The 24,217-nt window shown below is 42.9% G+C and overlaps 1 protein-coding gene across 2 annotated transcripts; it reads right to left on the reverse strand.

The window, feature by feature from the left end:
* Nucleotides 1–34: 34 nt before the first annotated feature.
* On the reverse strand, nucleotides 35–23,314 carry LOC125766243 (WD repeat domain phosphoinositide-interacting protein 2-like). 2 transcript variants are annotated; one of them, XM_049432029.1, is made up of 5 exons: nucleotides 21,723–23,314; nucleotides 4,365–4,533; nucleotides 3,323–4,268; nucleotides 3,067–3,198; nucleotides 35–2,618 (listed from the first exon to the last, which is right to left on the reverse strand). In XM_049432029.1, the coding sequence occupies exons 1-5, from the start codon at nucleotides 21,791–21,793 to the stop codon at nucleotides 2,503–2,505; spliced, it is 1,434 nt and encodes a 477-aa protein (XP_049287986.1). In that variant the 5' UTR covers nucleotides 21,794–23,314; the 3' UTR covers nucleotides 35–2,502. The 2 variants fall into 2 exon arrangements, with proteins under 2 accessions (XP_049287986.1, XP_049287987.1); XM_049432030.1 differs by having other exon boundaries at nucleotides 35–2,615; nucleotides 21,723–23,313.
* Between the last annotated feature and the right edge of the window lie 903 nt (nucleotides 23,315–24,217).

The raw sequence follows: 24,217 nt of genomic DNA on the forward strand, positions 1-24,217 counted from the left end.
GAACTTGCTTTCAAAATGTACTGCACAACACATATTAAGTCGAGTGTTATTTTTATGTTTCTTTTTGTTTTGTTTTGTTTCTGTTTAATTATCTTATATTTGTTGAATTTTTTTGTATTCATTTTTAAATGTTTGTTTGTTTTTTTGTTTGTATTTTGTATGTTTTTCACTTCACAGAACATTTTTCGTGTTTTACAATTATCTGCTACTGTTTTTTGTATGATTTTCTTTTTGTCGTTTCATTTCTATTAGTAGAGCGCAAGTGGTGCACAAAGATGTCTACTACGGGTGTGTGTCCGACAGGGTATTCCGTTTTGTTTTGCTGTAATGTTTAGTTTGGTACCGCTCCTACATAAAATATACGACCAGACACATATGTTATACTTTGCTTGACTTCTCTTTAACAAACACCTTTTTTTGTTTCTCTCCTGCTTCAAGCGGTTCCAGCTGTCGAACAATCGTCCCGTAGTTTCAGTTGCCATTAGTTTACTCTCTAATGCAACTAAATCAAACATTGTGCATTATTGTTTGGGTGCATGCGTGTGTGTGTGTGATTGATTTTGTTAGATATATAAACAGAAAAAGATGTACAAATAATTTTTTTTGTTGTTGAAAATATCGCAAAGACGATAATTCCGAAACAATTGCATGTTGCGCTGAACAACGCGGTTTTTTTATATCAGAGTTCAATACTTTTCGAAAGTAACATAAAACTACATATGTATTACCAAACATTAGTAAGAGTGCAAAATTAAGCGCATAATTAATTAACAGACAAATCAAATGTACGTGGCGTAGTGCTTGTAATAGAAGAAAAGAAAGGTAAACGCGGTGAATGTATGTAAACGTGTATGTACAGCTATAACTCCATCATCGAATAATATTGCCACAAACTGGCACGGTAATGATGGGATTGTTTAATAAATTAAAAAAAACAAAAGCCTTTCCACCCTCGATCAAACGGTATTGATGATCTGCTTTGTCACTTTCCTGATCTACCACCATACAAGTTTTGTTTTCCACTGTGCAGTAAAAACCTTTTGTGGTATCCACCAAAAACTGGGTACTTTTGGTGTAAGGAGGATCCTTTTGTTTTCTATAGAAACTTAAAATGCTAACTTAACGGTGAGTATTTTTTTACGTTTTTACGCTTTTTACATTGTTTTTTTTTATTGTTTTTGGTATCATGCAGAAGTTTGTTCTTTTTTTTACATTTTATTCTTCGTACTTTATCCAAGATAGATGAAACATTGTTGATCAATCAAATTTTATGATCTCAGGTTTGATGTTTGTTTTTTTTTTGCATCTTTATCATTCATTTTAAGTGTTTTTTTTTGTATGATCTCTTTCCCGTATTTTCGTGAAGCTCCCTCGATCGTTTCGCCTAGATTTGGGTGTGTATGTTAAAGATGTACCGATCTTTAAGAATAAACGATCAACGTATGTAACGGAGCAACGAGCTTATTAAATATAGACACAATCATTAATCTAACATCTTCATGCTGCCGCTGCTACTTCTACGTCTGGTTTTGTAGGGTTTCGCATTCAATCGAGAACTATTTCTGCCTCTGTTCACCTTTACAACGACAAGGCGAACGAACGAGCGATACAAAATCGATAGAAAGTACTACACAGATCCTTAAGGGAATCGTCATAATGGTAAAGTTACTTTGTGAAATTGAACTTGCTTTTGTTGCTGTATTGCTTATTACTGACCTAAAGAAAATCAACGTCCACAACTAGTGCTAGTTGCGCTGGGATATCTCGCTTCCTCCTGTTGCCTTTAACGTTATCCCCTACCCGCAACAGCGTTGCCGACGTTACAGTTCTATGAATATTAACATTGCACGTAGCTTCATTTACGACTGATTTGAACTTTTCCTCCACGTCATTAGTATACGCGCTTTGTCAGAAAACCATCTAAATAAAACATCCTGGCAGAGCAGCAATAAAATGATTTCTCGCAGATTTGGACGTTTTCTGATGTAAAGAACATTTCTAGCAGCAACACATGTATGTATTTTATGCAAAAAAAAGTCATCAAACAATTGCACAGAGTGAAAGCGTAAATTTAACACATGCGCAACCCCCAACACTTTCTCCAAGTGTGCACGTGCCTTCGCACTCTGCTGTGTTGCGTTTAGTTCTACCTACTACTGCCTTAAGAAGAGTTGGTGTAAAAATAAATTAAAGAAAATAAAAACATCAACGGTACACACACGCATTATTTGCAGTTTTAGACATAGTCAAACCCTTACACGCTCATTTCATCAACTACCCATCATCATCTTCGCCACCATCCGCTAACGACAAGGGCATCGCGGCATCCAAGCCATTCCTATTCTTCGATTGACCTCCCAAAAAAAGCTCTTGAATCTACACTGATTCTACGCTTTAGCCCTTGCATCCAACACCTCCTTTGGAGGAGAACGATTTGCCGGTGGTCCGCATCTTCGTTGGCGGATGGTCAACCTCACGGGAGCGCACCGTATCCTTGGCTAGTCATTCGACGGTGATCGGCGTAACCGGGGGGAACTGCATCTCATCGTAGATCGGCACTGTCACCTTTACCGGATACTCAACCGCTTCACGCAGATCATGACACCAGTCGGAGTCTGCTGAAATGAAACGGTGACAGGAAAGGAACGAACGGAAACGCATGGAACCAACAGTTGTGCAAAATAAAATAAAAACGGTATGCGCATAAAAATGTAAAACATAAAACCAAAAGCCGGAACCGGAATCGGTGCGAGGTGGGATTGAAGGCAGATTGATTAGAAATCGGGTAGAAGGTGATATCGGGATCAAACAGGACAGTTAAAGGAACAATTGCAATTGCAGGAAAACAAAGGAGAACCGTGGCCAAAGAACAAATGTGTGTAACAAAATAAAAAAAATAAAACGAATAAAGCAAACGGTTATCATTGGGGACGAAAAGAGAAAAGAAAGAAAGAGATTCACTTTAGAAACGGTTTCATTTGCGAAGGACGGACGGTGGATATAATGAGACTCTCTCTCTCTCTCATCATGGAAGCTAGGTTTATGGCTAGACTAATATACACTAACCTGACATCCGGTCGGCCGGACGTCCCTTCAGAACGCCCGCATATGTGCCCGGCGCGGGCAGCATCGATTTCGTCATGTTCACGTTCAGGCTGTTTGTATTTTCATCGTTTTCATTGCCAACGATATCAACCTCTGCAAAAAAAACACGTCGTCAGGATTCGGAGAAGGAGAAGAACAAGAAGAAGGAAGAAGTTAACATTCCGATTCCAGTCCGTTTCTTACGGTCGTTCGATTGTTGGGAATTGTTGACACTTACCGGTAATGCCGTGCAATGGCGTACGGAGATCATGCGCACGAATGAGCTTACATTCGCCACCCTTCGAATCCTCGAAGCTGTAAATGTACAAGAACCCGTCCTCGCACGCCAGCAGGAGACGCGTCTCCTTCTCCAGCTTCGCCATCACACACTCGTACCGAAGTCCTGCCTCCGCCAGCTGTATCGTGGCGTACGCCCGGTCCTGCGTAAACACATCCGTTACGACGTTCGTCGGCAGGTAGCTGGTGACGGCTTTCGCCAGAAAACCCATACCCCAGCCGCCAGCAGCACCAGCAGCGTTGACCGACGGATCGCTTCCGTTCGATTCGTCGTCGTCGCTCGAGCTGCTGGCGTTGCCGACGCTAGCGGCCGCATCGACGGCAATGCTCTGGCGCCGTTCCGCCTGCTCGATCGCTTTCGGATCGATCCGGAAGATATGTACGGTTTCGGTGTTCGAGCTGGCCACGACAAAGCTCGCACAGGTGCTAAAGTTCAGCGAACCAATGCTGACATGGCGCTTGACGCCGCGCCGAAATTCGTGCACCTTCTGGCCATTCTTCACGCAGAACACCCGAATCACGGTGCCCTTCTCCGAGGCCGTCGCCAGCAGGACGCCATTGTAGGAGAAGTTCAGCGCCGACAGCGGTGAATCGTGCGCCTTCAGCTTCAACCGGCGCAGCTGATTCGCCGCGTCAAAGATCTGCAGCTCGCCGCACTCGGTCGACACCGGGTAGGCAAGGTGCGACAGCAGCGAGAGCGTACACAGACCGCTCGGATTCGGCGCCATGTTCTTGATGGAATGTAGCAGTCTCATATCACGGATGTTGTGAATGTAAATACTGTCCACGAGGCATACCACTAGCCGGGATCGGTTCAGTTTCACCGACAGGATCTCCGACGGGTAGCCATAGTTGCAGATCTCCGCCCCCTTCTTGAAGTGACACACCTAAAATAATGATCAAACTCAATTACATCTTGCCCATCATCAACAGCATCAACTCTCTCGGTGAGGATCATTTAGTATCCTTTTGCTTCAACTTACCTTAAGCTTGTTCGGTTCACTTGCGGTAACAACCGCAACGAGGCTGCTACTAAACAGCCGCTCGGCAATCTTTGTATCCTCGTCATGACTGCAGAATATTTCATCGACACGATCAACGGATGCTAACGAAAACAATCGATATCCCGTCCTGGATACCACGGAGAGCGATCTGTAAAAGTGTAAAGAAAAAAACATGGTTTAGTAAGTCTGTAAACAATCGGGTTGACAGTGAAATTAATGATCTTCTCTGCTGTAGATCATAAACAAACGATCTCAACTGCCTCCTACACGTTTATAGCAAGCCACCATATACACAGTGGAACGACCTGTTGCACAATGGATCTTGAGCGGGGAAAAATAGCTGCTCAACAACCTCCCTTTACGCCGTGTAATGTCAACTCACGTTCGAAACAAAGCAAACAGATGGAATTTTCAGCTTGCACTTGCTGCATTTAACCATAATTGCAATGTCATACCCTCAGAGGCATCAGCTATAAAATTCCCAATTATATAAAACCCCAATCCAACCATATATAGGAAGAGAAAGAGGAATATTAATACAATAAGCTTCAATTTGTAATCATTTTTATAGTTAAAAAAATTATCGCTATTGATGTAAAAGATTGTAACTACGCAATATCACCGCATCGAACAAACTTTGTAACAAACCGTCACCTGCCGTCCCGTTTTGTACGTTAATTTTCTGCTCTTTGTCCCACCAAAAACACGCATGTCCAAAAGCAGAAAATGCATACGAAGCGTGCAACGCAACGGTAAATCATGCAGTGGCGTGTTTTTCAAATTAAACATGACCTGCTTCTTCGCCACTACACATTGCTGCTGCTGCTGTGTTGCAGCCAAGAACAAAGCAGTAATTCACATTCAACTGTCTTACCGCGAAGGGGGTAATTGTAAATAAAGTGCCTAAAAATATGCCTCACATACACGAATCGAAATCACACACGATCGTTTACAAACAAATGCTCAGTGATCTCGTGCGATTTTCAATCAGTGTTGCCATTTTTACTGGCGTTGCCATTCCTGGTGTTTCATCCCCCAAACGTAGCATCCCCACCGGCCAACCAGCACATGATGGATGGCACTTGTGCGTGGAAATAAAACCCCCCCAAAAACCACCCTACAACGAAAGTTTCTTTTCAGTGGTGGAGCTATTTTTAAGCTAACACAGTTCCATCCAACTCACGGAATAATTTTCATCCCACTTTTACTGGTCAACCCCAACCCCGCCCCATTTGAATTGGAGCGCGTGCCGGAACGGGAAGAAGTAACAACACAAACACACATCACATTCCCAGTGCAAGGTCATGACCGCGGGTATGAAGGCGAAAGATCAGCAAAAGATCAGATGATCGCAAAACCTACTGTTCTAATTATAACAGGGCGTTGTGACGCAATTAGAAAAAAACACACAGGTTGGTTATTTTCCACTGGTAAAATGACTCCACCCACACGACGTTGGTTGATACAGAAGCTTGAACAAGAGTTGTTCAATATGCTCTCTTTTTTCGACCGAACAACATATGAAGTTCGTTAGCATCTTCTAACCATTACCTTGGAACTGCTACATCATTAAGAGCCATGACACAATCGGCGACGACTTTTTTTCCATTTTCTACAAGGGAAATAAACACCTAGCGACACCTTGAACCCTTCGGACACGCTGGACCGAACCCTGCAAACACGAAGGGCATTCAAATTCGTCTCGCATCATCGCACCCCATGATTGGAGATCAGTTATGAACAGGTTTTAAGCTGAACCACCGACTCATCCACCAAGGGCTCGGGTTAACTTCGCTTTGTTCTGTGGATACTATCGACGGCGAGTATATTTCCCAGACCCCCCATCAGAGTGAGATATCTACGATACCGAGAGCTTATCGAGTTTGTATCAGCGACAGAAGCAATCGTAAATCAAAACAAATGTTGCCACTAGGTCTAGACGTGTACGAAAATCTTTTTACCATGATAAATGTGCAAAAAACATTACACTTCAAGGAATGACCGAGATCTTCCACGTTGCCTTCACCACTACACAACACCAGTGCATCATCTTCGTAAGCATTCTACTAGCTACTAAGGGGTTTGTTCATTAAAATTCCAATGCGTCACGACGTGTAACTGGTGACCCGAAGCCCTACCATTAGTCAACAATTAGCACTGCTAGCGGAACGTCAACCATTCAGTTCATTACTTTTTACTATCTGCTCGTTTTCCATTTCCGTCTCCGGTGCTACACTTTTCGTTCGGCGCAACTTTCCCCTTTTGCTACGGGTACGCACGCACTTCCATCCAAAGTGATCGCTTCTTCACAACACTTGTCACAACTTATCATACGCGGCGATCGAAAAGCGACGATCGAGACGGGAAAAACAACTCCTAGAGCAAAAGGATGTATCATCAGTTTTATTGATCATCTTATTTGCAACTGCAGCGTTGTATCGCTGTACTCTAGATATAGGATTTTCAAACGTTTCTCCATTTTAATTATCCTTCAGCCAATAGTTCCAGCTACTCACTCGGAACAGAATAATTGACTTAAACCGGCGGTTCACCTGCAGGCTATTCAAGCATTAGTGGAAATGTAGGAAAAGAACTGAACTGGCAAGTGGAAAAACAGCTCCAGCTGACATATGGGACGCTGAAAGAGCTCCATCAGACATCCCATCCTATCAACCCTTTAGCTAATCCGGATCGTCATTCGTCCAATAGTTTAGACCACGGAGTTCCTTTCCCAAAGGCTAGGCGAATCTAACCTGAAACCACCTTTCATTCCAGTCGCGATTAAGTACACCCGGGAGGGATGTGCACCCCGATCATTGCTTGGCATTACACACATTTACATCAATTGCCAGCTCAATTACTGGGGAAATCTAACGGACCCAGCAACAAGATTGAAACGGGTGCAATTCCATCAATTCGTTGCGAAACACACCGACCTGCTAGGGGGACAAACAGACAAACGATCGCATCTGCCTCGTTGGTCCAGCAGTTGCATTGCATTCGAAACATTAGCTAATTGCAAACACTTCTGATCGTTGCTATAATGATTGAAGTCTACTCCTCCCGAACCGGAGGCAGGAACACACAAAAAAATGCTACAGGCAAGTAAAAAATGTTGTAAAACTGCTGTAACTATTAAGATTTTTTTTCGCGGAAACATCTCCCGCATACGATAACGGTGGGAAACGAGCTTGAAATGGCCTTGATCTTTCGTCTACAAGGTGTGTGAGGGAACGAAACAAACAAGTGGAACAATAGCTCCAACTGGTTCATCTGCCGTTCGTAGCTTGAGGCTTTTGTGCACAAATTTTAATTTTAATGCTGCTACTGTAAATATATCTTTTATATGAGGCTGTGCTCAAATTTTGACTTCCATATCCAGAAATCCCAAAAGATCCAAAGAACTATCAAACGCATGAGGTAAGCTTGAGAGAAAAATTGCAAAAGTTGTTTTGTGATCATCGTAAATTATCGTTTTACGACACCTGGTTTGATGCATCATCGTATTAGTACTGGACAACAGCCACACCGTTGCACTCGTATCAAAGCGAAACAAAGAACTCGGAGCATCCAACAAAACCTCCGTTGGGAGGGGTGTAGGACCAGCATCTCATGCAGTTATTGTGTAGCGAACCTGTGTTGCATCATGCTTGGCGATCATCGTCATCATCGACGCTCCCACCCTCGGGTTCTCTCGGGTGCAGTAGTTCCACTCACGCGCCACCCTCCACGTACCGGGTGTGATCTTCTGGGGCGATCAACTAAAAACGATCACTACTAGCCAATCATCATTCCGCCACTGAAACAATCCGATCATCGCCGTGGAGTAGTAGTCGGAGCCCACCTCGAGGAGACTCACACAAGCAGCAAACGTCACAATCTCCTGCCAATCGTCACAACGCGTGCGTGAGGGAAAATGGATGAACGGTTGGAGGGATGTGGCCCTGACCGACCGTGTGCGACCTCGACCTTGGTAGTGAACTTCCCCGTTTTGATTCTACCATGGTCCAACGGAAGAAGCTTCCAAGAACAAAAGACACCTTTACTTGTGTGTCTATTTTTCCCCCCCTGAAAGATGACTAGAGAATGCAAGACGAGTTCTACCCGGGAGGTGCCCGTAGTGCTTCAGAAGTCATTGTGTTGAGTGTGGTGGCCGTCGCTTATGTAGAAGTGCGAGTACTACCGATGCCATGGACATGGACGACATGGAGCCCTTTTGGGGCGAATGGACGTGACCGAAGTGAACCAATGAACAGCGATATCAAACAAGCTCCGTAGATTAGTGCTGTGGGTTTTGAGCACGGCGAAGCACACGAAGGGACACAGAACCTACCAAATCAACAACAACAAATAAATACACGCAACAAAACCACAACCAGCGCTAGAGGGAGCCAGGTACGGCTCGACTTGTCGTCCGTGAAGCGATTTAACCTTGAACAGCCGTGGAGATGGAGTCAGTCAAGAGGGACGGGGACCGGTGGACTGGTGGAGACAAAGCTCGCTGAGCACGGTTGGAAGGTGCGAGAACACCAACGTAAAACCGTGGCCCCCGCGACCTATCCATCATTCTACTTCCTACCGCTTCTCCTACTATTAATCTGGCCAGCTGCTCATTTTCACCATCGATAACACTGAACGCACTTGGGTAGTGACGGATGCGAACTTCTCAAACTTCTTTTTTTCCCCGAAAGAATGATAATAATAGACATTGACGTAAGAAATATTGCAAGTTTAGTACAACAACACACCTTCTAAATTAAATTTGTTTTACCTTTAAAAAAACAGCTCACAGAAAACTGTTCTCCCACCCAGAAAACCCGCTAAGCTAAAGCGCAGCAGGTGGATGCAAAGCCGAGCAATAAAACCGTAACTGCAATTCAAAACAATCGTGGCAGTGTCCTTGACCATCGGGCCAAAAACTGTACGGTGCACAAAAATCTTCCAAACAAAACAAAAAATCCTACCCTGGCGTTCGTTTGGCACACTTTAAAAGCAGTGTGTTTTTCGTTGCTATCGATTTTTAGTTTCAATGTCAATGCCAATAGCCGTGGAACTAAAAGCGCGGCAGGGAACGACATCTTGTAACGTGGGGGTTGCACCCCTTAAATATCAACAAACGAATGAAGGGAAGGGTGGTCCATGGATCAAAGCTGATCGATCGCTGCTGCTTCACATCAAATTGTGTTTGCACACACGAAAAAAGCAGCAAAACCTTATTAAACATTCCGTGATGTACACACTTTCGGAAAATGCCGTCATGCTTGCAAACGGTGACCGTTACAGCGAGCGGTGAGGCATCGAAATTGGCCTCATAAATAGTGATAACACCATCATACCTTGCAGTGTCCTTTGTAAGCTCCAGAAGGCTATAGAGAAGAAAACCGAGGCGGTTTGAAGCTACCAAACGCACATAAAATCATTAACAAACGAACACCTTTAAAACAACTTCCTTCAGAGTTGGTTTGCTAACGTTGCAAGTCGTGTTGTGCGCATCTGCAAGATTTTACATGAAACATTTTAAATTCGCTGTTCAACACATGGACACCACCAACACACACACACGAACTGTGCGCTTTGGTGAAGTGCAGTGCAGACGGTGCAATTAACTTCCCCAATATGGAAAGTAACCATATCCTTGGGATAAAAGGATAACGACATTCTCCAGCTAGAAAGGCATCCGTTCGTTGCAAAAGTGCGCTGTACTATGCATCCATTCTTCGATGGCTGCAACACACAGAACAACCCAGAACCGTTTTCGCCTTGCCAGTGCCAGTGCACCGATTATCGATCTGCCGTTCGGAACGACACAACCGAGAGCACAAATCCAATGGGCCAACATAAATGCATCGATGTGCATTTTTCATTTTGTTTTTTTTCTCACTCTGATTTTTGCTTCTTTGTTTGCAGTTCCATTACCAATTGGTTTGTTTGCATTCCCGTAGGTAAAACTGCATTCGTCATATTCTTTGTTGACGATTCACTTTTTTCTCTCTCTCTCTCTATTTCTTAGTTACTTATGACTTCCGTTCTCGAACTGGTTTTCCTATCTGTAACAGTATTAAGGGTGTAGTACACTTTGCCATGTTTCAATTTATTGTCAAATTTGCCTTAAGTTCATGAGACCCAGAACTTATTTTTAAACGTTTTAATGATTGGTGTTGTTCCACATGATACGTCAACAAAATCCTACATAGAATGACAGAAAATTTATCCTAGATTAAGTAAAAAAATTTCGACATTATTCTAGCTTCAATCATGCTGCCTATATGATTATCATCGATCTTCAGGTTGGAGTCAGGAGTGTGACGCTACAGCTGGTGTAGTGATCAAAGAAGTTTTATTTTAAATTTCAGCCGAAAAACTACAGAATAAATGTGTTTTTCATTTTTGTCTTTTATAAAAAAATATCCCAAAAATTACCTTTCTTTCAGATCGCCATAGTGTACAACCCCCTTAACATCCGTAGCACCGTAGAAATGATTATGCGTTCTGATGTATCTTTAAAAAAATGGTTCGTACGTGACTGGTGTTCGAACGGGCATAAAGTAACTTCGAACAGAGCAGAGAATGCGTCGTGTACGGGTGGTTCCTTTATGATGATCGGTATGTTTGTAATTGTTTGAAGCGCATCGATCATTATATTAGATTTAGCTGTAATCCACCTCCACCCAATTGCATCATGCATCTACAATCACAATCGATAGTAAATGGTTGCTTTCTAAACCTAAACAACAGTCCTGCACATGCACAACTATCACACAAAACAAACCTCACGGGGATGGTATGTCTTTTCGACCTATTTTCTAACCGATACCGCAATCACGATGGACTGTTGTTGTGTATTCTTTTATTTTTCAAACACGAAACCAACCTCCACAGCCCTCTTCATCCAATTCCATCAAGCATTTTTGTGGCCCAAACTTTGTTTTGTTTGTTTCACATTTTTATGTGTGCTCAATCCATTTCCTCGTACCGTAAACATCGAAGAGCGTAACATACATTTACTTTGCCGACAGCTAACAGCTAAAAAAACAACACATCAGCTGATACTTTACAACATCCTGCACTTGCACTTGCACAATGCAATGAGATTTGTCGACGACCCATGGTTCGTCGCTTGATGCACTTCGCTTTTCGCTTCCCGAGCAAGTAAAAAAACACGAAACACAGCGGTGCATTATTATTGTGCATCGCTATCGGTACGTAAGGTTTCTTATCAATATCGCACAGTGGAAGAATCGTTACGGTGGAATTTCATCTACCTGTCATGTTTTGCACTATGATGCATTTATTATCGACCAGAAAGAGTAAATTGATAAACACATTGCTTGCGTTTTTATCAAAAGCATGTCAATTTCTTGGGACAACAGCAGTACAGTCTTCCACTTCCAAGATTTTGAAGCAAAATATTGAAACCTTTGCTTCTTCAACTTCAAGTTCAACGTACTCTGTCACGCATTTGGTGCAACCGAGGTGTGATAAGATAACCGCAGTTTTGTGTTCGCTACAAATGCTTCAGGAAGATTGTGAAACAAAAAAATTGCTTAGGTCATGGTTTTGCCAAACACCAATTGATGCCAATAACCTCCAGGTTTCACGGAGAGAACTCATAAATGATCTACTCTTGGGCAAAGCGTTCAATAACATTCTTACTACTAACTCCCGCAATCCACCGGAATGCGATTACCGTGAAGAACGTGCACTTGAACGTGCAAAATCCGTCAAAACAAGCTGCGATCAGGGAGGTTGGTGTATGTATGTGCTGAGCCATTTGCCTGATAAGCTTCCTGCCTGCCTGTACACTCGCCATGGAATAGTGTCGCATGTTAGTCGCGTGATTAAATACGAGCGATTTTATGCCCTCACGCCATTCACACGCCATCCATTACCATGAAGTTGCTTCCGTTTTGTGTAGCCTAGCTTACTGACTCGTTTGTGCCACCATCATTGTTGCTTATTATCGCTAAACGAAAGGCAACGTACAACACCCACTCTAATTCACCCAACAGAGGGTTGGTAACAGTTTTGAGGCCCTTCGTTTATATTGGAATATGCTTAATATTGAACACTAACGAGTCAGTAAACATCATTTCTGGTCAGCAGCAACAGCTGTGATCAGTAATAATGACTAAGCACAAAAGGGGGTTTTTTCCCCACTTTCCAACAAGACCACGCATTCAACAAACAAAAATCCCAAGTGTCACGATTCGAACAAAACTGTCCGACCGACAATGCACCTTTAATTAGCTCCACAAAACCAACTCTACGGCGTACGACGTTGTAAATAATATTGTCCTGCATAAAGAGGGGTCTCCTCGCCCCTCGTACACAGCTGGCCAACCACCACTAGCACAACCCAGTCAGTGACCTTATCGTGGTAGCAGCGCCAGTGCTTTTCTTTCCCTCTTTTGCGTCACTTACCAACTGCGGGGAAGGGAAAGCAAAACAACCTATCAACAGCAAATCAATAGTCCGCCACTTTACCGCTTGTTCTGAACTGTAACTCTGGCACGAGTAGAAGGGAGAGACGCCCCATCCCCTTGTTCAGATTTGGCTTATCGTGACTTCACCGACCGCTTATGTTTCCGGGGCCACATAAAACTAGGCCATCGGCAGTCGGTGAGGGCTTGACGGTCGTACCATTTCTTTGTCCTCAACCGAAGGGCGCAATATCACTAAACCGTGCTCGGAGCGGGACGAAGCAGGAACAGCTCCACTCAGACTCAGACAATCGGCAAATGGCTGACACAGGGAACAAAAACAGGAACCACTGACTGGTTGATAGTGGCTCGGCACGGTCGAAAGCTACCGAAAGCAACACTCCATGGCCAGTGGTACTTTGTGTACGTACCCGTACTGTCGAAAGGTCGCTAGTGTTGCTCAGAAAGTATGCAGCAAATGAGCAACAGATAGGCCATCACACAAAACAAGTCACTGGCATACCTTCAGGCACACATTCTGACTTAAAAAGCTTAAAAAACTGTTTTGCTGTCTCTTTAAGGGTGTACCCAAGATTTGCTTAGCAATATATAGAAGTCCGCTTAATGTCCGCTGTAAGTTCGCTTAAAGATCTAGTTAATTGAGGTGCTTAAAGACTCGAAAGGCTCTATAAACCATTGTCTGGAGTTAGCTACTTAAAGCGATCAGATGAAAGATCAGATATTCACTTTTGGAGGAGGGATATTCACTTCTGACTACTGAGTATTCAAAAATTGGAAGTACTTCACGAACAAGCAAAGCCTTTTGTTTCCCATTCAACGTATCCATCTTTGACACATGTTCCAATCAGCTGACTGCAACCTTTATGCACTTTATACCCACACGGACACACATTACTTGTTATCTAAAGCGCATCAGCTGGAATCTACTGGTCAGTATGGTGCATTACGCGATGACGCGCGCACACATTCGTTATGTAAATCTTTGCGACGAAGTTGCTGCTATTCTCCCCCCGATGTCCCCCCGAAGTCCCCCCGATGGGTGTATACAAGGTGATCCACCCAGCTCAACGTCGCACGGTCTCTGACGACAAGCTTCAATTAGGAAGAAGGGGGAGAGGGTTCGTTCCTGCAATCTTCGTCTGTACAAACAGCTGCACACACTTCCATGCGTCTAGAATTCCCCACGAACGGAACCAGAATGTACCAGACGATCGCCAAGCATAGTGCTCTGTTCACAGGGCCTGTCCTGTCCTGCCGTGTGGCGAAAACCTTGTACTTCATAAATTATTAGTATCTGCATCGTATTGACGATTTAAATCCCACCCAGAGCCCTCCTTCACATGTCCTTCTTTCATATCCTACCACGAATTTCGCTCCCCCCATAGCAATGCATCGATCGAGACCTGCAGCTCTTTGTCTGTATCTGGCAATCGTGCCCTCACCACCATATGGTAGGTAGGTGGTGGTGATGTGCCATTTAAAAACCTGTTCCCAGTTTACTGCCGCCTCAATCTCATCAGCTGGCCGTCCAAAGCGAAAGCCAACGGAAAGCCGAGAGGATCGAGATCCGTTTGTAGCGCTGCATACGGATGGCAGACAAGCGCAATACACGTTCATCTCCTCGGGATTCTACCTCATGCAGTGTGAGCAAGTGGAGGCAAAGTACAAACTGCAAAATCCGTACTTATTCTTAGATTCCTGTGGAGCGCAAACGGTTAAAACAGCTGAGCTTCGGGGCACGTCCACCGCAATAGCACGACGACCCCCCTATGTGAACGGTTGCAAGTGTTCATCATCGGCACGAGTTTACTCTGCTTGAAGTGATGATGAAATGCCACCCCTCCCAAGCACGCACACACACACACATTCGGGGTGGACATGCAATTGACTCGCGTGATGTAACTCACATGAAACCAAATGGGATGGACGTGGCACTTGTTAGAGCACTAGTTTTCGGGCCAGAATACCCAATACAGAGATGTCTCTCTTCTCCCTTGGTGATCAGAAATTAAGCCAATTCCGTTTGCACGAGCATTTTGAATGCCCTTCAAAAATGTAACCGCAACGGAACCCGGGGAAGCATGGCAGCAGGGATAGGGGACATTCGGATGAACAGTCTTTTGCACACGCCAAGAACTTATCCCTAATGCAAGTGCCGCACCAACTCGGTTACTTCGGTAGCTTAGAGAATCTAGAATTACCTTCCCCATTTATCTTCGCTGTCAGCGAAACGAAGCAAACGACCGCCCTTATGACCGGTCGGTCCAATTTAAATTCTAGCTCATCATGATTTCATAATCAACTGCTGCTGCTGCTGCTGCTGCAACAACGGACACGGACACGCTCTCGTGCACCGAGTATTGTGATCCCGTGGAGGCGAATCCAATTTCCCTCCTGCAGTTAGATGGGATTTTTCTTTTACTATTTGTTGCAGTTGTTGCTCCTACGATAATAGAAGGAAGAACGTGCTAAGTTGATTAAAGACGAACTGCTTGATTCAATGGCAAGTCACACCAAGTCGTTTGTTGAATTGCGAATCGGAAACCATAAAGGGAGAATATTGAGGATCGATACCATACGCGTCCACAAATGTTATGTCCCAGCCATAATTTGTAGCTCCTTCTTTGTTACATCGTGACTCAAATCAATTGTCTCCTCGCGCAGGTAAAATGCATTCAAAATTAGAACCATTCCTTCATCGACCAATCAAACTTTAAATGAAGAAATCACGAAATGATATTAACATTTCTGAGCACCGTTTCTCTTCGATTTAACAGACCAACTGCATCAAACCAACGTTAAATAAACAACCTAAAACACAACCGCTCATTCCACAATTTACCCCAATCGCTTTGAGTTGGAAAGGTACAAACAGATCGATATTTAAAATAAACCAACTGGCCACGAAATTTGTGTGTACTTTTCGACCGGTCCATGTGTTCTTGGGTGTGAAAAGCGGGTGCGTTGTAATGTTTCAACCAAGTGCTGCCACTCTCAGTAGCATCAAAGGTGGTGGTGATTGCTAACTACCAACAAAATGATTTTTTTCTTCCGATTTTACGATCGTGACTTCGTATATACGGAGTGTAGTAGTGTATGACGCACCCCTTAAGGTCTCAATACTGATTTGTACGAGTTGAGCAATACGCAAGAACTGCATACTTTTGAACAAAAATTGCCCAAAATGTACACGACAAACATACTTCTTCCGAATGATGATCACGTGTTTGGATCGGATCTCTTCTTTGTCTATCTCTTCATGCGCATAAAGATGATCGCGACGCACCAAAAAAACAACGTCATTTTGATTATGTTTTCAATTTTAGAGATCGCATCGATTGTGCGTGTGTGTTTGTCTGTGTGTGGGGGGGTGACTTTAATTTCGCAACATTCAAACACAGACGCAAGCGCGAGAGGTTCGTCTCTTGATTTATTCTCTTTTACGTATTACTTTCTACACAATCATGGCGGAGTGTTTTGGTCAGCGTCAAGACCATAGACACCCTACCGCTTTCCAGCCCCACAATCATCATCATCATCATCATCATCATTCAGCAAATAACATCGAACTTCGCCGTTTTTATGTTGTATGCTTTGTTTTGTTTAGATGCGCACGTCCGCTTTTCCTTCAATACAACACACCAGCCCCAGTAATGGTGGTGGTAGTTGTGGGTTGATGGTTACGGGATTGTTTTTTGCGCTTTTACTTCCTTTTCACCTTCTGCATGTATTTTTTTTTCTCTCGTACGCAGGCCGCGAGAGAGGGCCGCTGCTTGCTGCAGGGCTATGACGCAGAGTTCAACGATTTTTGTTGCGCTTTGTTAGGTCTAGGGTAGAGTGGTCATGTTTCCGATACGATTTCACGTTACAAAACTGCCCCGTGCATCGGGGGTCTAGCGGATTCCTAGCAGCTTCGTTTTTTTTTTTTATTTCGTTTCTTCCCTCCTAACTGTGCACCGGGGTTTCTAGAGAACTGAAGAAACACAACACACGCAAGAGTACCTAGCAGAACCGTTTCTTAGAACAGTGTGAGGCCATCCCCGTTAACGGCGATGTCTAGTGTTTCTTCAATTATCGATGTACCTTTAATTGCCTCCCTTTCGGCACGATAGCGGGCGCTTTGTCTCGGTGGAAATAAACAGTCTGTGGCATGTGTAAAGGTGGGGGGTTGGGGGGAATTACATTACATGAAACAAACACGCGTAAAGTGACATCAGATCAAACGCTCTAAAGGAGATTACAGAAATAACTTTGAATGTCTATTAAATTCTTCATCCAGTTTGAGTTAACATTGAAGCTCGCGTGAAAACATACCAATAACAAACCGTAGTATAGAGTTGTGCTCGATAAGTCTTTCTAGAAGATTCATTTAATCAAATCTTCAGTGAAGAATTGAATCGTGAATTGGTTCTCAAAAGATTCAACTCTTCAAATCAATCTCCCATTTTCCTCAAGAATTATTCCATTTCCCAAGTTCCTCAATAAATTTAGCAAACTAAACATTTAGAGACTTCATGAAACCTTCTCCTTAGCGACTCAGAATTCATTCAGATTTATGATTTTGGATGAAAATCACACAACACTAGTCTTTGTAGGTACATGTGGCATTTGCATGTATTAATCCCTTCCTTTTCTCTATGAGCGAAATCACAAATGACTCCTTTGTAATAAGAAAACGACCACTGACGACTTGGGGGCTGACGAAGGCAGCCAACAATGCAGTCACAACTGCACAACTGAACAAAACCAAATTAATGCAAATGTTCGTACAATCGTCACGGTGTTGGAAAGGGAATGGACTACGATAGGGAGAGAGAGAGAAAAAAGGCCTCCCCACATTATTAGCATTCATTTCCGAACTATGTCACGGGAAATCGGCGTGCAGAGATATTGCCATGAAACCCTATAATTAATTCTTGGTAGGAAGAGTTGCTGCTCCGTAAGTGCGCATATAATGTTTATTTTCAGTTGTTGTAAACCAAAAATCCGTTTCTATAAATCATCTTTTCGGATCATTCTTTTTCTTTTTTTTTAACTGTTCATCTTTTCTCTCCAAAAATACATTAAATTAAATCACAGCAAGGCTTTAGCTCCGGGCACTTATCAATCATTGGCGCAAAGAACACATTGCCGCAAACAACATTAGCAGCATGAGCAGAGGTCTTTTGCCTATGTGCGCCATTAATGTATTCATGGCACTATGCGGACCAATGATGTGTGTGTGTGTGTGTTTCTGTATGTGTTCCACATCTATTTGTATGTGGTTCGGTCAGCATTGCCACCATTTTCCACATACACACACACACACCCAACAAGTTTCTTCTAAAAGTGCAGTCTCTAACTAAAAACGCTTCAACAAACTGAATTCTCCACGCAAAAAAAAACCTATCTGCTTCATCACCCCTGCCCATAACAGTGGCGCGCACAAAACGTGCCCAGCTTTGACGCAGCTGATTTCGCTTCGCTTGCGTACCCCAAACTCCCCACCCCCCCCCCGGGGCGCATCGAAGCAAACCACTCGAAACCAAAGCAAACAAAGGCCTTGAAGCATACACACCACACACACACACCGTACACGGTACGATGACGCGCAAATGTATGTCATCACCATCATCATCCTTTTCTCAATCGTCTGCCATTTGAATCGTACCTAATGTTGGGGGCTAAGTTTTGACTACGATTTTTGTGCTCCATTCGACGGGTAGGCCCTTCGTACCGTTTGGAGTTTAAAGCACCAAACAAACTAAAAAACACTGTGCTGTGTTGTGACGACGCATAAAGAAAGATGATATTTTGTCACCAGCACGGTTTGGTTTATCAAAACAAAACAAAACAAAATAAGCTGCGTGGGTCGTCGTATTGCGTATGGTTAGCGTACTACACAAAACTCTGTGTGCAAGCGCAATGCGTAGTAAATGTTGCATTACGCATGTTTACTTAAATTCTGTTACTCAACTAAGTAAACGTCCCATCGGTACAAAAGCAAGTAGTTTTAAGCATTGTTTTGTAACTTTATGATTCCAATAGATTGGTTGGTATTGCATTATTTAAAATGTAAGAAAACTCTATACATTTTTGTAAATAAATTCATATTAATCCTCAAAAAATTGGTATTTTACTGAAAGAAACATAAAGCAATCAAAACATTTGAAAATTGAAATAAATTTCAACTACAATTAACAAATGGAAGCAAACCAACTTGAAAGGAAACAAAATATTCAATGTTGTTAACATGTTCGATCTTTGAAGTACGGTTTGTTTAGATTTATGTGTCCAGAAGCGATCTACATGTGTATATGATCTGATGTATGTTTCACCAAATTGAAGAGCCAGCGAAGAAGCCAATGGGCAAGCAATTCGATTGCAACATAAAGAAAACGACCTATGCTGCTTCAGAGTTCATGTTGAAAAGAAGAAAAAAACACACACACATGTATATTTTTGCCTTTTTCCTGCTTCCACTGACAGCAAACGGAACAGCACAGCACCGAAAAAGGAGGCCAACCACAAATTGGCCCCGCTCAGCTGATGACACATACAACATAACGCGCGGGCACACACACAGCGTGCACTCTTCCGATGGGGCCATTCCGTACCCCGCAGCTTCCGTTTGCATACCCTCAAAACATCCCCTTAGTAATGCTGCTAAACAACCCCCCCCAAACCGTCAGCGTTAGTCAAATGTAAACAAAGAGAAAATGTTGTTTATGCTACTCGCGCGATACGCGCTCACTCACACTAATGCACGGCTGACGATGATGATGATGATGATGATGTTTTGTGTACAGACACTCTTGTTGTGTAGGTTGTGTTAGTGCAAGGTTGACTAACAATTACTTCCCCTTTTTATTTCTTGAATCTTCATGGTGCAAAGCTCCACATTACCACCCTCAATCTCATCATAATAGCTTAAGTATTTACTTCTAAGCTTCTACTAGCAGCCATACATATGCAAAAACACACAAATACAGAAGCATAATCCCAGGGGTGTGGGGGTATATATTGTTAACCATTTGTACCATAACAAAACAGGATGATCTCAGTAACACCCTTAGCCCCTAATGGAAATAGTAGGCAACACTTTTCAACCAACCAAAACCAGTCAAAGCGGATTTTATTTCAAGCATCGCGAGGAATATTTCCCTGCAATAGTTCAAACAAAAAAAGCGAAATGACTAATTAGATAACTGACGCACACACTACACCACGTAACGCATTATTGACTCATTATTAATTAACCTGCACACAAAAGAATGTTTCTATTCAACATGCACAGTGTGTACAATAACAATAAGCGGAATAAAATATTCAACTCACGCTTCGTTTCGATTTCTTATGACGATGCATTTCGTTCTTCAAGTAGGTCAAGATTTTAAAAGGAAGTTTCGATTGCAAACAACGAAAGTTATCGGTGCAATTTTTATTACCCATTATAAACAAGAAACATGTTCCGAGACGCTCGCGATAATAAATTCTCAACCGCTGTGAAACTCAATAAAAATATATGGCTTTGAAGATCGTTTCTAAATTTGTTTCCATTAGGCATCTATTAAAAAGTTTAATATTTTCAATATACAAAAATAAAAGAATAAAAAAATAATACACTATATAAGGGGTACATCTCGGTCATCTGACAGCATATGATTGTGGTTGGTGTTTTCGCATTGTCTCTCGCAGGCCGCGCTCATGCACAACAATTACTCATGTCTACCCTCGCCCCGTTTGTCTCGTGATACCGTGATCGTTTCGCCAGAACGCGCGTTCCGTGATAAACACAGCGAAACAATTGCAAGGGCACGAGAAGGTCACTGTGAACTTGAGGAGATTCGAACATCAACTTAACAGACAAAAAACAAGCATCACATATTAGTATAAGGCCCACTTCATAGTTTGCCATGAAATCTTGTATCATTTCAGTTGCCCAGGGCAACGAACCCAAAAAGCGTACTTGATTAAAAAATCAATCACCAGCAGATCAATGCATTAGATTTCTTCCTTTGCTTACTTTACATCACACAAAATGCAAAATGAAAATTAACCCCTCATAACACTGGTGTGACATTTCGTCAATATTTCATCATCCAATTTAAAAATGCTCATCGCTTATTATGGACCACCAATACCACTTTGCTTTGCCATCCCCTACCACCCCCAAACATCCTACCAAACATATCATCCCCACCCCCTTTTGCACCAATGCCAAAAATATCACGCAAAAAAAGAAACAACACAAAGGCTTCACAGTGCAATGTTCATTGGCTAGTGTTTCACTGTGTGTGATGCTTGTGCTTATAGTGTCCCTTCAAGGGAATTTGCCCCGACTGCATTCATTAGCATGTTGAGGATGCTTCCCGTAAAAAAAGAAATTAGTACACAAATCAACTAATAGTTTTTCCAAACTTAGGGGTTGTTTTTCCTTTCTTAATCACCAAAAAATTCAACCCCCACCCCCCACACATACACACACGCACACTATTTACCCTGGCACAGCACACACAAAAACAAACGCACACGACGACAACAGGTAGCTGTAGTTTAAGGAAAGAGAAGGCGTTGGAATCCTCCATTACAAAGGAAGCTACAGCTGCACACATACGTGCACGCACACATTCCTACTTCTTCTATTGTTGTGTGGTGTGTGCAGAAACCATTAAACGATGTATGTATGAATTCACCAAACAATCCAAAATTATCTTCACCAGGGTCAAGAGACACATTCAGGAAAATTCGTGCCTTTCGAATCGACTACAACACCATCAATTTGAAGCGTAAAGGGCAGCCACTCGATAACAAAAAAAAAACAACAGATCACCCTCACACAAAACAAGTATGACGTCACAGTAACTAGCTAGGGAAGGTCGTTTGATAAAAAAAAGCAAAACAATTTGCTACTTACGTATAGTCTTGATTAAAGCTTATAGAAAATCCACCATTTTTGCCGAAACATTTCTGACTTATATCACTCATTTAAACGATTTGGCGCGGAGTTTTCACGGGCGCAAAGATCGCGTAGAGGATTCACCACAAACCAAAATGCACAATAAAATTAATGTCCTTTTCGCTTATCGCTTCTGCTGGTGTTTGTGTGTTCGCGCGCGCGTGTGTACTTTTCTGCTTTCTTTCACTATGTGCACGCACGCAACGTACGCAGCAGGGATCCTTTTTTTTTAAATGAAACTGTGCGCAAGAAAACGGCGAGAACGCACGAAGAGAGCAAGCAACAAACGTTTGCTTCTGGCAAAGGACGACGAGTCAAAGCGACTGAGGGTGGTTTCCGTTTGGGTCGCTCTGCTGCAGCTGCTGGTGGGACGTGATGCGTACGCTTGCCTTCACTGTTGTACGCGCGCGCTCGTTTCGTTTCGTTTGCACTGCTGACTGCGCTGGCTTGTTTTCTCACTGACTGAATCGACCTGTTTGTTGTTGGTTTGTTTATAATCGAGTCGTTCCTTCTCGATGTTTTTGTTTTCACGCCACTCGCTCGCTCGCGTTTCGTACGCTGGTTCGCTCTCGTTCACCCGCTTTTCCTATTGCGTTTGAGCGAAAACACTCACTAACACACTGAGGCGCTGGGGCAAACACACGCACACGTATACGAACACGATTTCGATTTTTATTTTCTTGTCAATCGCAACAACACGAACCTTTTTCAAACAATAGCACCAACAGATTAGGTTTTTTTCCCTTAATGTGTTCTGTACAGAAAAATCTGCTTTTAAAATATTTTCCAAGCGTCGTTTGAAGGAATGTCTTTTCCCTTCTGATTTAGCTGTGATTGCACTGTAGTTTTTAAGGGCAGAAAACTGTATTGCTTTAGAATATTTGCACACAAAACAAAAACAATTTCAGTTGCAGGATAGAAACTGTTTGTACTTTCAGGGATTCCGATTTGAAATGTCAGCACTAACGAACTTTTTATCAGCAACGCTTGCTAAGTTCTCTAAACAATGTGCAAGTTCGGTTCGGGGATTAGCGTTTCGTTTTTTTTTATAAACGTTCCAGAATGGTGTTGAGTCTGAAGGAAAAATGTTCCACAAAATCGTCGAATGCACACGGCTCGATCGATCGCAAACTAGACGGTGGCCTGTAGCAAAAGGGGTTCGTTTAAACACGATTTGCGCGGATATTTATTTTCCACACTGGTGCAGCAGCTCTGTACGCAGAAGTCTTGCAAGATTAAAAGTTCTCGAGCTTAAGCTGCAAACAAAACACTCGTTCCTTTTCGGGACAAAGACCAGTACCAGCAACAAATCGGAAGTGAATATCCCGAAACAGTTACAACCGTCGTGGATAGTGTATCTGCCTTGATGCTGTGCAGCAGTGCCTCTGGTGACAGATCTTTTACTCTATTGCACAACTATTGTACAAACAAAAACCCAAAGTTCCTCCCGGGCAGACCAATGTAACGAGTCGTCGATGAGGGCGCGGATGCGAAGATTCCGTTCGAAACCAATTTTCCTTTCAGACTGGAGGAGCTTTTCTTTTCGAAGAACCTACAAGGGATGAAGCGCGCGCGCGCACATAAACAAGAGAGCCTTTGTGGTATCGATTTCACCAACACTAACGCTGTGTGAGCATACACCACTGTGTGTGTGAATAGTGTTGTTTACTTCCCCTCCCTTCGATTTTAACCACATTCTGCTAATACCCTGCCTAATTCCTTTTTCAAACCGTTTTTTTGTGCGCGAGATCTGTTTAATATGATGAAATTCTACAATATTGGCAATCCCTTAAAACCCCAAACATGCATCGAGCATAGATAATACGTCACACGCTATTCCAGAGCCGTTTTGCGTCGTGCCCAATTTCATGACGCTGTATGTTTTTTGGATACGCCAAGCATAACAAAGAAACCCATAAACGGGTCATCTGGAAAAAATCGATAGGAAAGATATGTGTGTTTTTTACCAAGAGCTGGAGCAGAAGAGCAAAATACATGTCGAGCAATTAATTAGGTGTTTGAGTTTGGTTGGTAGCTGTTAGTTTGCATGTAATAAATCTTAAATATGTGCCTCAACAATGTCATGAAACGATAAAAATAGCAGCACCACCATCACCATGCTGATGCGTCGTAAAAATTTGACCATACTAAATCATTTTTCGTAAGTTTGGCAACAATCTTATCATAATGTAATATTTGTTCAATGATAAAGAATTGACCAAGCATAAACTAAAAACAATTTCTGATCAAAAGAAGAAGATGCATGAATTTGAATTGGAAATTTGCAAACCATTTGCAACGCTTTTGTGCAATCCCGAGTCGATCGCAAAACCCGCGGCTGTAAACATAAGCCCACCACAAAATCAAGCGGCCAGAGGCGTCAAACTCACTGCAGTTCAAAAAAACTCCATATTGTGCACGTGTCGGAAGTTAAATACACAACATCTGGCGAA

This window comes from Anopheles funestus, chromosome 2RL (genome assembly GCF_943734845.2).
Source record: "Anopheles funestus chromosome 2RL, idAnoFuneDA-416_04, whole genome shotgun sequence".
In the NCBI taxonomy this organism is placed as follows: domain Eukaryota; kingdom Metazoa; phylum Arthropoda; class Insecta; order Diptera; family Culicidae; genus Anopheles; species Anopheles funestus.

Excerpts from the sequence above, each read along its gene's own strand:
- LOC125766243 (XM_049432029.1), bottom strand. The coding sequence starts at position 21,793 with ATGAGTGATATAAGTCAGAAATGTTTCGGCAAAAATGGTGGATTTTCT. Across the intron at positions 4,269-4,364 it reads GTGAACCGAACAAGCTTAAG|GTGTGTCACTTCAAGAAGGG; the intron begins GTAAGTTGAAGC and ends TCATTATTTTAG. Across the intron at positions 3,199-3,322 it reads GCCATTGCACGGCATTACCG|AGGTTGATATCGTTGGCAAT; the intron begins GTAAGTGTCAAC and ends TTTTTTTTGCAG.